The sequence below is a fragment of the Hipposideros armiger genome, unplaced genomic scaffold (genome assembly GCF_001890085.2).
Source record: "Hipposideros armiger isolate ML-2016 unplaced genomic scaffold, ASM189008v1 scaffold_458, whole genome shotgun sequence".
NCBI lineage: Eukaryota > Metazoa > Chordata > Mammalia > Chiroptera > Hipposideridae > Hipposideros > Hipposideros armiger.
In genome coordinates, this window is record NW_017731808.1 from 926076 (window position 1) to 940624 (window position 14549).

At 56.3% G+C, this 14549-nt stretch overlaps 1 protein-coding gene across 1 annotated transcript in view; it reads left to right on the plus strand.

Annotated features, from left to right (window-relative positions):
- Positions 1-14081, plus strand: part of SLC37A1 (solute carrier family 37 member 1) — a 57602-nt gene extending 43521 nt beyond the window's left edge. The window contains exons 12-19 of the mRNA XM_019666003.1: positions 13-98; positions 576-661; positions 1691-1739; positions 2815-2888; positions 5636-5714; positions 10498-10595; positions 12537-12601; positions 13077-14081. Coding sequence (XP_019521548.1) covers positions 13-98; positions 576-661; positions 1691-1739; positions 2815-2888; positions 5636-5714; positions 10498-10595; positions 12537-12601; positions 13077-13092 — 553 coding nt within the window. The 3' untranslated portion in view covers positions 13093-14081. The remainder of the gene's footprint in view (positions 1-12; positions 99-575; positions 662-1690; positions 1740-2814; positions 2889-5635; positions 5715-10497; positions 10596-12536; positions 12602-13076) is intronic.
- Positions 14082-14549: the final 468 nt, after the last annotated feature.

Genomic DNA, 14549 nt, shown 5'->3' on the forward strand with positions numbered 1-14549 from the left:
CCTTCCTCACAGTGATATTTGTGTCATTTTTATAGATCACCTGGATGCCAAGAAGGCGGGGGAGCTGTCCACCTTGTTTGACGTGGGCGGGATCTTCGGTGAGCCCATCCCTACCCATTCGATGGCGTACAAACGCCTGGGGCCCAGGATCTCTTAGAGGTGACTGCTGAGAGGCGAATGTGTCCCCCAGGATGTCATGTCACCTGAGTGGACATCCCTCCTCCTCCCCCATCCTGAGCCCTGACTCTGAACGCGTCAGAGATAGGTGCACACCTCCCAGCAGGTGACAGTTAGTACCCGAACAGGTGAGGGGCTGTGGGACCAGCCTGAAACCAGACCCAAGGCTGCCCGCTGTCTCGCTGGGAGCTGCCCTCCGGCTCACTCACATCTGACCACAGCCTCATAGGCCTGTTCGGTCCTCAGGCGTTGCTGAGGTGACTTCCTGCTCATGGGGGTGTGGAAAGGGACTGGGAGAGGAGGCTGCTTCCGCCTTGCTGCTGTAACTGTTCTGCTTCCTCTCCGCGGCACCTTGCCCAGGGATGCGAGCGCCTCAGGACCCACCCTCTGCATTGCAGGTGGAATCCTGGCAGGTGTCATCTCAGATCGGCTGGAGAAGAGGGCCTCCACCTGCGGCCTCATGCTGCTGCTCGCAGCGCCGACGGTGAGCCTGCGCCCCGCCCCCCACCCCCCCACCAGAAACGGCCATTCTCCTCCCCTCGGCACACACTCGCCCGTCCACCCGGCCCGGGCTGCTCCGTGCATGGCTCACGGCCTCAGAACACCCCTTAGCACACCACGTGCGCCCGCAGAGCCCAGCCTCCCCATGAAGTCGCCGAGCTGCCCTGTGCTGCTCATGTAGCCGGGCCGCCCCCTGCCGCACTGCCGTTCCCTCCTCCTCCCCCCCACCCCCCACACACAGCCTTCTGCTCACCTGTGGGATCCTGGCACCTCCCCAGCCTCCCCGGCAGCGTGGACCCCGCCCATCATGACCATACTGGGTTCGTCCTGCTTTGTAGTTTAGTCGTGCATGGCCTTCCCCTCTGTGCCTCAGTTTCCTCTTCTGGGAAATGAGGATGACAGTAGCACCGCCTCACATCGGCAAGGTGAGCATTAAATGAAGCATCATTGCATCATCACTGTTTTTACAACAACATCACATATATTATTATCGCTCATTGACTCGCATTGTAGTTATTGGCCCGTCTGCCACTCCGCTGGGCTGTGACTGCCCAGAGCCAGGCCTGCGTTTCAGCCATCTCGCGGCCGTGGGCGTTGCCCAATATGGACACTCAAAGAACCTTTGCTAAAGAACTGACTGTGCGGCCCCCTTGTCGCATGACCCCCGCATCCTCGGGCACAGCTGTAGGGGCGGACGGCCCGAGGAGGAAGCGGTTAGACTCGGAGCTCGGAGAGCATTGCCCCAACCTAGCCCTTCTGCCCGGAGCTGAGAGAGGGAGGTCCCCACAGGGTCCCCACCCAGTGAGCAGGACCAGGCCCCGCATGTCTGGGACGAGGCCGGAGCCTCTTGGCTGGCCACGCCACGGACACCTGTGTTCAGCCCGCCTACCTGGGGCAGCACGGCCTTCCTTATGTTTTAGGGCTGACCCCGGTCTCATTGGCTGCCTGGGAGTCACCTGCCTGGCTTTCTTCCGGCTACTTGAAGTAAACCTGTGTTTTCACCCGTTCACAGCTCTACGTGTTCTCCTCCGTCAGCAGAATGGGCCTGGAGGCCACTGTAGGTGAGTCCCTGGGGGCTTTTTGACCGCACGACTTGGTGAAACGAAATAAAAAATTAACAAAGGCGCATTTAGCTGGTGTAACTGGAGCATGTGGTGCGCTAAATTAAAATAGTCCGCTTGTCCCTCTTTGGGTGGGGCCCATGGGAACTCCTGCTCCCGGCACCAGGCCTGACCATGTGCAGGTGTGCGAGCGAGTGGGGGGGTACAGGCCACCTGGTCTGGGGCAGTGAGAAGCCTTGCGCCCAGGCGCAGGAAGCCCCTCCCAGAAGCCAGATGTCACCTGGCAAGCAGCAGGCTGCTGCGCTGGCGGGCCAGGCTCCCGGCCCATCTCTCTCAGCGGGCTCCTGCCGGCCGCCATTGGGGCGCTTACGTAACACTGCAGGACTGTTTTTAACTTCCTGCAGGCAGCACTAGCAAACTATGGCTCTGACACCTAGTTGAGACTGTTTCTGTCCTAATGAGCCAGCAGTGGGGGTCAGGAGGGGCGGAGGCTCTGTGTGATCCCACTAAGAGTTGCCCTGAATGCAGGTTGCTGATGGGGGATCACGGAGTTTCCTGTGACCCCTCAGGCCAAATGCTTCTGCACAGAGGACGGTCGGCCCAGAGGATGGTTTGGGAAAGGGAGCCTAGAGGGCGGTTTAGGAAAGCAATTGTCCTGCATCGGGAAGATCAGCTGCGCTGGGGCTCCCGGCTTCCCTGGGAGGCTGCCGTCAGCAGCTATGGGTATAGAGAGGGAGTCCTTTCCGCTGCACACAGGTCTGTGGCTGCTGGGGGCCGACACGGACGACAGGGAGCATTTGCTCGCTTGGGTCACATCCGTGCTCGTACACCAGGGTTCTCGCCCCAGAATTATTCAGGAGGTGTGGCTCTACTCAAAAAACACATCTCGGGGCGAATCTAAAGAAACGTGTATGACACTAGCCCGGGCAGTTGCCAGCCCTGAGATGTGTGCTCCGGCCGCCCGGCACCTGCCTGCATCCGGCTCGGGCCAGGACCCGTGCGCGACACCAGGGTGCCCACCTGGGCATTTGCCGATGTTCTGCTCACTAACCCCTCTGGTTTCTGGTTCCCACAGCCATGCTGCTGCTCAGTGGGGCCCTGGTCAGTGGGCCATACGCGCTCATCACCACTGCTGTGTCCGCTGACCTGGTGAGTGACTGTCTCAGCGCAGAGCCAGGGCCCAAACGCTGGCCATGCTGCTCACCTCTTCCATCCATGACAACCATGATCTCTGTTAGTAAGACAGTGTGTTTATATAAGCACCTTTTTTTGAAGATGACCAGTATTTATGCTAGTTAGAGTTTTCTAAGCAAATAAAGGAAGGTGGCAGCCGCATTCGATACTCAAGGGGCTGAGGGGAGACAGAAGGATGCGTCGAGGCCTGAGGCCAGCGTCCCGGCGCACTCCTCTGTGCTGCCCTCGCTCGGCCCCAGGCGCTGGTGGCCACGCACCCCAGAGTCGGCCCCAGGCCATGGCAGAGTGAGTTGGCTCCTCCCTGTGTCCCCCGCTCCAGGTGCCCACTCAGTGCCCGGCCCCCAGCTGATGTGGGGACTGCATATAAGCCAGACAGGGTCCTGACCCCGGGAGGCCATGTTCCCGAGAGGAAACCATTGTGGTGAAGACACAATTAATGTGCAGGACGGTAAATGCCACACCATGTAGCAGGAACCACCCCGGCCATGGGGCCCACAGGGATGGCTGACCATTCTTCCCGGAGGAGGGGGCTGCTCCGCTGATGAGGGGACGTGGAACTCCTGATCATAGCAATCCCAGTTCAACCCCAGAGGAGACAGACCACTGTCATCTACCTGACAGGAAAAACAGACATGTCGCTTGGTAGTCATGTGGACATCTGAAGGGGGCATGGCACTAACATACAAAACCCCCTTTTAAAAAGTAGTTTCCATGAATAATGGAGAGAAGAGACGTTTTCCGAACAGGAGAGGCTATGCAGACGCTGTGCCCTCCAGGAAGGGAGCAGACCTCCTGTCTCCTCAGCTGTGGGCTGTGCGTGTGGCCTCCTTGCACAGAGGACCGTGTGGGAGGGGAAGGGACATGCAGCGTGGGGAAACCTGCCAGACACGATCTCTGCCAGGTGGGCAAGGCCAACGCCAACAGGGATGAGTCACGCTGATACGTGTGCCCTTGGCATGACACGATGAAAAGGGCGTTGCGCCTCTGTAGTTTACCTCCCCAAAGCTCACACCCCCATCTAATCATGAGAAAAACGTCAGACAAATCCCAGTGGAGGGATGTTCTCTTCAAGCTGTCAAGGTCATCAGAAACAAGGACAGCCTGGGAAACGGTCACTGCCGAGCAGAGCCCAAGGAGACTCAATGACTAAGTGTCATGTGGCGTTCTAAATGGCATCCTGGGACAGACATTAGATGAAAACCAAGGGAGTCAGAATAAAGTGTAGATTTTAGTTAATAATGCATCCATATTGGGTGTTTAGTTATAACAAACACAGTGTAACAATGTGAGAGATTAAAACGGGGAAGTGGGTGCAGGGCACACAGCCACCCTGGGTGCTGTCTTGACAAATTTTCTGTGAATCTGGGCCTAGCTCACACTCCAAGATCATTTAAAACCAAAAGCACGTCCCCCTAAGTTCATACTCGTGGGCAGTGTGGCCAAGCCCGGCTCCTGAGTCCTGGAACTTTTCTGCCGGCTCCAGCCGTCGCGTCCTCTCCTAGAATGGGGCCCAGAACCCCAGCCCCCAGCTCATTCTCCTGGTGAGAAACCACAGCAAGCCCGTCCCTGCAGCCACGCACCTGCCCTGAGGGCCACAGCTGCGGCTGCCTGACAGCCCCTGCGGTAACCAGCAGTGCTGGCTCACGCACTGTCCTCAGCACTCGGGGAACCAGAGGTCCTGTCCCCATGTCAGCAGAGAGACACGGAGTAAAGAGGCGCTGGGGGTGGGGTCCTCCCATCTTCATCTGCCCCGGGGCGCCCCCCATCCACCCACACACATACACACCAGGCCCACCTCCGTGCAGAGAGTGCTCCTCAGACTGCCTTTGTGAAGCGTGTCCATGCTGCTGTCTGCGTGAGCACAGAACTTTTTGGAAGGGTCCACAGCAGACTGGTAGCAGAGGTCTGCCCTCGTGGGGTCAGAGGGCAGAGGAGAGGCTTTCAGTTTCTTTCCAGACTCCAGAAAATGTGGGTTATGGCTCATGACCACTTTGCGTGTGTGCTTCAGTTCATATTATACACGTAGGTCCATATATTCAGCATTTACTTTGACAAGCTTTGATTTATTTTGTAATTTTAGGCATTTAGGCACTATTTCCTGATTCATTTTTTTTCCTTTTATTGTCCTCAGTTTGTAATTTCCCCCCACCTTGTATGTGTGACTTTTTGCAAACCAGAGCTCCTGTTGACCTGTCACTTAGGACTGGAGCCCCGACGTGGTCTCTTGGGTGCCGCCCCCTTCCCCACTCTCCCCGGCATTGGCCATTAAGCGGTTTTCAGACACTGCAGAGCCACCTGGCACACGTCACCGCAATCCCCTAGCAGAGCCGTCCATAGAAGTGGACATTCACACTGGCATGGCTTAGGGACAGCCCAAGCCTGGTGCCTCGGGAAAGACATTCATCGTGCTGAATATTTGTTTATTTGGAGAGAATTCTAAGAGTTCTGTAAACTAGAATATGCTTGAACAGTATTTCTGATGATTTTTGACTATTAAAAATCCCTGAAACTTTGCCTGCGTTTCCAAGGTAAGTTTGGGATGGAGTAGTTTAAATTTTCTAAAGGAATGTTTAGAAAACAGTCCCACGTTTCGAATTGCTTTGCAAAATTATTTTCATTAGTTGTCATGTGGCAGGCGTAGGTCTACTTGTCCCTCTGATGCTGCTGCGACATGCTTCACACTTGTTTTTCCCTCCCTTCAGGGGACTCATAAAAGTCTGAAAGGAAACTCCCGTGCCCTCTCCACCGTGACCGCCATCATCGACGGGACCGGGTCTGTAGGTACGTGCGTATTTTTAGCTCTAAAGGTTAATTGCGGTCATGGGGGGGGGGGCACACTGTCACGTCCTAATTAACAGATGCCACGGGTTCCAGTTGCTTTGGTGATCTTAGGATCAGCTGGTCTTCCTAAAATACTCATGTCAGAAGCACATGCAAACCCAGGGGACGTGGGCGCACGGCACTCTGTCCCCTGGCCAGGTGGTTCAGAGATGATATGGGCGTGTGGCTGGTTGGAACTAGTTTTCACCTGAAAGAACCCAGGTTTTCATTTAAGACATCCGTTGGCCAACGATGGCCCATGGCCCACTGGTTCAGGGACTGTTTATCACTGTTGTGTCAAGGACAGGGTCTTGTTTAAATATAAATGACAGGGAAACTAATGGGTCCCACAGCACACAAGATCCTCACTGTTACCAGCCTCATTAAAGTTCTTGGACAGATTTCAGTAGCATATTCTGGAGGAAAGAAAGGTGGTAAAATAGCAGCTCACCCCAGAGGCGGGCCGGCGGGACTGGTAACCCGCCCAGCCTCGTCTTCCCAGCCCCTCAGAAGGCTGACGGCGAAGTCCTTGACCTTTCTGGAGCCTTCGTGCCAGGAGCGTGCACACGGACGGCTCGCTGCCCGAAGATCCTGCAGCCACCTGGGCTGCGCCACCTCGAACCGCCGGCTGCTCCAAGACACCTGGACTCGCAGGCAGGGCCAGGCGGTGAGGGCCGGGCTCAGAGGGACTGGCCACCCGCCCGCCTCTGGGACACTGCCGCCACTCCCAGGGGCTCCAGCAGCTGCCTCCGCGGCAGCCCTGCCTGTTCTGAGCCGCACAGAACAGAAGGCCCGGTGCCTTGTGCAGAAGGCCAGCCTCCAGCTGCTTGCATTCCGCAAAGCTGTGCCTGCCCCACTTTTGTCTTCATTGTGCTGGGTCCAGGTGTGACTTTGAATTTGCCAGATGGCATTAGTGGTCACCTCTCTGATGTTTATTTGAAAGTGAGACCATTCCCCTTGGGCAGCTCTTGAGGGCCCGTTCCCACGGCGAAGCCTTTTCTTAGCGCTCACCTGGAGCTCTGCTGGCAGCACGAGCTGCTTCTGTAAAGAGAAGATGGGAGCTGGAAAAGAGGGCAGGTGTGGACTAGGCGAGCAAACACTTTTCTAGATAGTCTCTCAGAACGAGGGAAGCAGAAGTGCCTGGCGGGGGGGACTCTGAACCTGTAAGGGAGACACCGAGGCCCAGCGCTGAGTGCCTCCCCCAGCGGGGAGGGCGGAGGCCACCTGCACTGCGGCTGCCTCCTCGCTGACCGCACCGCACCGCGTGCTGACCACGGTGGACTGTCACGCCCGCACCCAGAGGCCTGACAGGGACAAAGGCTCTGCCAGCTCCAGCGTGCCAGAGCCCCGGGAAGCAGTCGCCGTGGAAACGGCACACGCTTGTCCACCACTGGGCTCCGTCATTATTTCTCTCCATAAATGCTGCCCAACAGAAACAGAGAAGGGCCTGAGTGGAAACCACTGTCTAGCAAAACGTCCGCTCACCAGAGAGCTTCCCGGATGTTTATTAAATGCTGTAAATACTGGTTTCGAAGGTGCAAAGCTGGACTGACTGTAACCGTCAGTGTCCCCTCCCCCCCACAGCAGCCACGTGGTTCCAGTGACAAGCTTATCTGTTCAGTGCTTAGAATCGCATCCCAGGGGGAGCGTGGCTGGTCGCTGCTGCGTGTTTTATGCGGAGCAATTAGAGCCCTGAATTCATTCAAGTTCATTTCTATTTTATCAAAGGAAAACATACTGTGACTTTCCAAGCCAAATAGGCCTACCAGCTTATTATTATGCAAATGATGGTCCCCTGCCTCATGTCCCCTCAGCCTCACCTTCAGCTGTCCCTCCTGACCGTCCTGCATGCTTATTTACGTTGCTTTATTCACCCATTTTTGGACACTGTCTGCTGTCCTCCTGTGGGGGAGCTGGGGAGTAGGGGGCTCATTTACACCCCACGTGACCCATCTTCCCACCCTCATCAGTTACCCAGCTGTGCTACTATCGTGCATGCTTGAGCTAAGAAATCAGCTTTAGTTATACACCCCTAATATGCACATTTTTGTTTTCCCCCAAACTAACAAATGCCTCATTTGTCCTTGTGTGTAAGTTCCTCTCACAGGTGTCCTCTCCCTCCACCCCCGCCCACCAGACGCCCTCTGTCCTGGCACCTTGCCATGGCCAGCCCCAGCCCCAGGGCTGCTCTCAGCACCTCCTAGGAGCCCCTGTCACCTCCTGCCCACATCGCGCTGTTTCCTAGCGCCCATGGTGACTCCTCCTCGCGGAAGAGGCCTTCCGGCAGCTTCCTGAGCCGTGGCTCGTGGGAGCGGGGTTTTGAGAACTGGAGAATCGGTGGTGTCTGGAGTCTGCTCTCTCACTTGAAGGATAGTTTGTCGATACAGAATTCGAGGTTGGCAGTCGTTTTCCTCCCAGATTCCAACGCCTCCTGGCTTCCCTGGTCACCTGGGGAGTCCCCTGTGGCCTCAGCCCAGGCCGTCCTTTCTGACCCCTGGTTTTCACCTTGGAAACCTCTGGGCCTGTCTACTCCCCTGTGTCCTGGGGCCACCCAGCCTGGACACACGTGCCCTCGGCTCTGAGAAACTGGGCTGTTTGTTTGGTTGGTTGGTTGATAAGTTTCTCCTACTATGTCCTCTGTATTTTCTTCCTGGAAAACATTATTCCGATGTTGAGCTCTCTGGATTCATCCTTCAGTTTCTTTCTTTCTTCCCTTCCTACGTGTCTCTCCTTCTGCTTCCGCAGAGGTGTGCAAGCTTCCAAGCTTGGTACTGAACGTTCCATCTTGGCTGTCCTAAGTTGGGTCATTAGGGCTTCTCTGCCCGTTAGCGGATCCCACTCCCGTTCCCTGGCTGCAGCGTGTGTGGGACTGAATCAAGCGTGATCGCTGATACTGAGTTGGTTTTCAGACACAGAGTGGGCGTTTCATATGGTGCAGCTTGACTGCCTGTTAGCGCCCTGGGAACTTCCTCCCCCAGTGTCTTTACTCTCCGTGGGCTCCCGTCCTGGCGGCTTGCTGAGCTCCCCTCGGACACGGGTGGATCTTGGTCGTCCCTTCATATATTCGTAGCTAACAGTGGGCCACTGTGCGCCCATCAGAAGCCCTTTCTCGGGGGGAGGGCGCATCTGCTGCTGTCCTCACGGTAGTGGGACCACCTGGAGTCTGGAGGGGGGTGGGCCTGGCTGCCTGCGTTCTGTCGCGTGGGAGGGCGCGCAGGTGGCTGCAGATGGAGCTGGTGGCCTTCCCGCTTCCCTGTGCTCTGCTGGGACGCACCCTTGCCCTGCACGGTCCTTGGTGTCCCCGGGCCCAGCGCCTCCGGTTCAGGTTCTCCAGAGGTTAAGCTGCTGCTCTCCTGGGGGAGGGGGGCACTGGAGAGTGACATTGAGGAGGAGAAAGCTGGCATTGGGGTGGGGGGTGGGGGGATGATAGGGAACAGGCCTACCAGGCTCTCCGCCCACTCCCATTCCCCGTCCCCTCCCCTGCCTCCTGCGCCTGGGCCGGCCGGGCTCTGAGCAGGGCGTCCCCAGCACCCCCATCTAGAGCACGGGAACTGGCACTGTGTCAGCTGTCGCGCCCCTCAAATGCCATCCTCCAGGACGGCGCCTCCTCTCACCTGCTGTTCTCTTTACGGGTTTATGATTGTTCAATTCAATTGTGGTCCATTTTGTGGTGTTTGGGAGGTATAGAACAATCTACTGCATTTACCTGGAAGTTCTCCGAGACTTAACCTTAGTCACTTCTCAGATTATAAAAGTAGTAAGTGCTCTTTGTAAATACTTGAAAGAACATCAGCACATAAAGTAATAAAGCAGGAAAGAGCCTGGGAATCCCACGTGTCCGAGGTCAAACCTCGGTTCACGCTTTGGTGTGGATGCCCCCTACTTCTCCCCACGCCAAACGATAAACCACCTACACACGTGTCGCAGCTCGCTCCAGCCTCGTGAAGGAAAAGAAACCGCCAGACAGGCAACAAGCGTGCTTCACGGGCATCTTGGGTCATCTTGAGGAGTATTTGCTTTCTTTTGTTTTTATAGGATTGTTAAAAATTATTTTGACATAAAAAATTATTTTGACAAACATTATTTTCACATAATTTGAGGCCTAAGAAAAGTTGCAAACAAGTACAGAGAATTCACATTTATTATGTTTGTATAACCATCTGCCTTTCTCACACACACACATTTACAGCACACACATACACACCCTCGTACACTATGCATGTTTTTCCCGAGCCTCTTAAGAGTACATTGCAGACACGCTGCCCCTTTTCCAATAAAGATGTCGTCAGCTGTATTCCCTACAAACAAGCAGTTCCCTGACTCAACCACAGGACAGCAAGCAGAATCAGGACATTAATGTTGGTACATATTAGTATCTGCAAACCTTACTCATACGTTTCCAAATAATATTTTATAGCATTAGATTCAGATTTCTTCAATAAAAAATTTTAATGGGATTATTGGGTCAAAAGAATGTGCTCTTTGTCATCGTTTTAATGTCTCTACATATTGTTAGATTTGCTTCTAGAAAAAGGTGCCAGCCATGCCCTCCGCAGCACCTACAATTGTTAAGCTTTCTACCCCTTACCAGCCTGACAGTGAGGATGGGATGGTACTGGTCTCGCGTGTTTTCCCTTAATGACGGGAGGCTGTGAGCGCCGTTTGCATGTCGTTCGGGCTGGGGGGCTTCAGTCCCGCCCCCGCCTCCTCCTCACGCAGCTCCTGCGCCCCTTGCTCGTTCCAGGCGCGGCGCTCGGCCCGTTGCTGGCTGGGCTCATCTCCCCGTCCGGATGGGACAACGTGTTCTACATGCTCATGTCTGCGGACGCCTGTGCCTTACTGGTAAGTCGCCTGACTCCTCATCCCCGCGGCCTTTCATGAGCGTCGCTGGTGACACCTCGTCCTGGGAACTCCTGTAGCCCTCGGGGAAGTTGGGCAGGTGACGTGCCCCACCTTCTCTACATGGCCACAGTCCGAGACCCTTTCTCTTTCCGGCTTAACAGAGGACAGAAGCAGGTCAGGCTGTCGCTTGTCATCGCAGTCAGGATGGTAGGGAGGCCAGGAACAGGAGCCCCGGGCTTTGTCACCTGGGCTTGTCACCTGGGGTTCTGTGGGACTGTCCATGCGTACGGTCAGTCCTGGTGGCTGTGCTCTCACGTCCCTAACCCTACCCTCTCCAGCTCCTGTCACATCGGGCTCCAGCCACCCGGCCAGCACCTAAAGCTGGCAGGTCCCTCCCTGTTGGGAGCTGTGTGCACAGACCGGAACTTCTGTCGTGTTTTAGAAGTTGATCTTTGCCCTGACGCAGAATTGGTGCTGCTGTTTACGGCTTATTCCGTACCTGCATGTTACACGGCATATAATTGCTCCTCTCTTCTCGTAACGACCTGCTCTTTATAGTCATAGGCTTCTTGCCCTACTAACACTTCTCACATCTGGAACCTGGTAGAGTTTATGTTCCTAAGATACCAGCTCAAACTCAGCAGGCCATCTCGTAGTTAAAGGCAGGGTTCAAATTCACGGCGCTCAGTTTATCTAACAAAAATGTCACTGTTGCTGCCAACACTACCTTTGACACCTGACCCATCCTGCATGTTGCCTTCACCGCTGCGACTGTGCGGACACTGCCCCTGGGTCAGGCAGAGCGGCTGGCCGCGTCTTACCTGGGGGAGAAATACCTGTTCTCCTCGGGGGGGTGCGAGGGACTTCAAAGCTCCTGCTTGAGCCTTAAGCATCTAAGAAAACATCTAAGAGCATGTCTGCTTCCGTGGGTCTCACTGAGGCTTGGTCCCGCGTGGCTGCCTGGGCTTTAAGTCGCCCCTGAAAACCCTCCTCCAGCACCCCCACCGCCTTGGGCCTCCTGGTCCAGAGGTCCCTCCTGGGCCTGAGGACCCAGTGCCTTCTAAGAAGTGGGCCATCAGAACCAGGACTTCCCTCAGGAACCCATTTCAAAGCCCCAGGGCGCTGCCTGCGGGGGGCGGGGGGCAGCTTTTCTGGGGTGCTGGCTTCACACTTGGGGAAAGGCTAGATCCACATTCTCAAACAGAAAAAAAGCAGTTAAATTGAGGAATGCGCTTAGTCATTAGTCTGGACTTACCAACTGGCTCTGAGCCCTTTTAGCGTGAAAAGAAACACGAAGAAGAGCTCAGCTGAGCTGACCGAGAGTTGTCCTCAGGTGACACCAGCAGCGGCTTGCGTGACTCTGGGTTCCGGCGGGGCCACGTGCGCCTCGGACGCTTCCCCGTAAAACGTGGCTGTTCCAGCGCCAGCCTGGTCAGCTCCCAGCGCCGATGGCTGAGGAATGCTGACCTGGCTCTCAGAGTCACCTGTGCAGCTTCCGAGGCCTCCCCCTGTGTCACCGTGGTTGTGGGTCACCTTGTCTTGAGTTTTTGTCGTTTTCCAGTCTGGACATGTTATGATTGGACTCATTTTGTTTTGAACATGATTTGCACCCGGGGGTCATTAGGCTGAAGTCTGTCCTGACAGCCTTGTTTCTGGGAGCCCGTCTGTAGTGATTCGTAGGGCTAGGCCTCCGGTTGGCTGTGCTGGGTGGGGGACGGGGAGAGGGCCCCCCGCCACCGCTACTCTGCTTTAGGCCTTTAATTAAGTCCTTTATGGTCTGAACAAGTATCTCTGTGGGGCAGACCTCTCTCTGCGGGGGAGCCACAGGCAGGTGGGTTCCCCTGGTGCCAGGCTGGGGTCTTCATGGTGACAGCAGGCGTGCCCCGTCACTCAGGGTCCCTGCCGCAGTCACAGGTGGTCTTGTCTTTGTTCTCGGTGCAGTTCCTGATCCGCCTCATACACAAGGAGCTGATCTGCTCAAGGTCAGCGACGGGGGACCAAGTTCCGTAAGTCCCTCAGGGGGCCCCTCGCCCCGGGAATTAAAGCGCAGCTTACAGCTTATCTGCCTTCCCCACCTGGCTCTTCCTGAAAGAGGAAAGGAAAGACAGCTCCGGCTCCAGCTCCCTCTCCCGCTCCCGCTCACGCTTTTCCTTTCCTAATGAATTCCTGCGTGTGCTGCCCGTCCCTCCTCAGTGTCGGAGTGGGAGCCTGAGGGGACGGCCTCCGTCCCACCAGATGGCAGCCCCAGCGCTCAGCCTGCCTCCTGTCCCCTCCTGTCCCCTCCTGTCTCCTCCTGTCCCCTCCTGTCCCCTCCTGTCCCCTCCTGTCTCCCCTGCTTTCCCCTGGTCCCCTCCAGGCTGTGGGTGGGCTCAGGGAGGGGCTGGCACTCCATGGGGTCTCTGCACTTGGCAGGCGCTCAGCACCTGTCCTCTGACGGCTGCTGGCTGTGTGAGCAGCTGCTGTTCTGTCCTTTTCTTTCAGGTTTAAGGAACACTGACCCGTCGGGTCCTGTGGAGGGAGGTTGGGCCCGTCCTCCACAAACTGTCTTTCAAGGGAAAGTTCAAATAAAGGAGCCTGTGTTGAAAAGAATGATTTGCTCTTCCCTCTCGCACATGTACCTGGAAGACACAGAAACCGCCTTGAGAATTCCCGGTGCTGGTTAGACGGCCGTGGGCCCAGGATGGCACCGAGCAAGGAAACCCTGGGGCGCACTGTCGGCCGTGGTTGTGCCTGGCAGGGCGCTGGGCAGCTGCTTCGCCACCTGTGGGGGCGACTGGGGCTGCTGTGAGGCACGCAGGTGCCCTCAGCGTCTCAGATACTTCAGCGTGGAATGCTAGCACGGGGTGAGTGCTGCGTGGCGGGGACCCTGATGTCGCCTGAACGTGCCGTGTGGAAGACACCGTAGGGCAGCGCGTGTGACAAAGCAGCCAGCAAAGAGCCCAGGCTCCCAAAGGACAAGAGCTGAGAGCTGGATCAGAAACACAGAGGGGACTTGGACCTGTCACATCACACGGACACTGCCAGCACCTCCTCCTGCACTGGGCCCACAGAAACCACTGTGAGGATGCCCCGTGGTGAAGCCATCTAAGCCTGAAAGGGCCGTAGGCACCGCAACACCAGCCCCAGAACTCCCCAGAGATTCCTGTGGTCCCCGCTCCAAGGGCCATGGCACTGCTGGTGCCCTGTGGGGTTGCGGGGAGAACACGCCTGAGGCTGGGTGGGGAGCTGGGGGTGGACGGGTCCCCAGTGCGGAAGTGGTTGCCCTCCGCGACACGCCCGACACCTGGACCTGTCCTTAGCTGCACGGCAGTGGAGTGCGTTGTTTACGCAGGCTGTGCGCTGTGTTATAGGAGCTGAGAAGCAGCGTGGTGTTCGGTTATTTATTGAGACAGAGCCATTGTTCTCTGGCCACTGTTCCTTCGGTGTTGCCTAGCAAACATCCACCCTCTGAAATAAAACGTAAAAACTCAAGCGGGATGGCGATTACTCCTGCTCGTGTTTTCATTACTTTAGAAAAAGAAAACTTGCAGATAGAACTGCGTGATCTTGGTCTTCTCGGGGTGGGACACAGTCGGTGGTTTTGCAGCCGAAAGCTGAGCCCGGCTCCAGCAGAGAAGGGCCGCCCTGCCCGGAACCAGGCCCTCGGTTTGCAGCCAGGCCACGGAAGCCGCTGAGGCTGAGCCCAGGCCCCAGCGACACAGCGGCTGCATATTCTGCAAATCATGCAGTTAATTAAAGCAATATTCCAAGGTTTGTCCTTGACCACAAACGTCACACACAGGAGGAGCAGAGCTGTACTTGAAATTGCACAGTGGAGAGCAGGCTTTCAAACGTCTTAGAAACATGTGTCTTCAAAGTCTGCGTGATGCACATTTTTCTGGGAGCCAGCCGCCATGTGTGAACACTTACTGCGCGCTAAGAGGGTCCCGCCGCCACCCTTCACCGTGGCAAGAA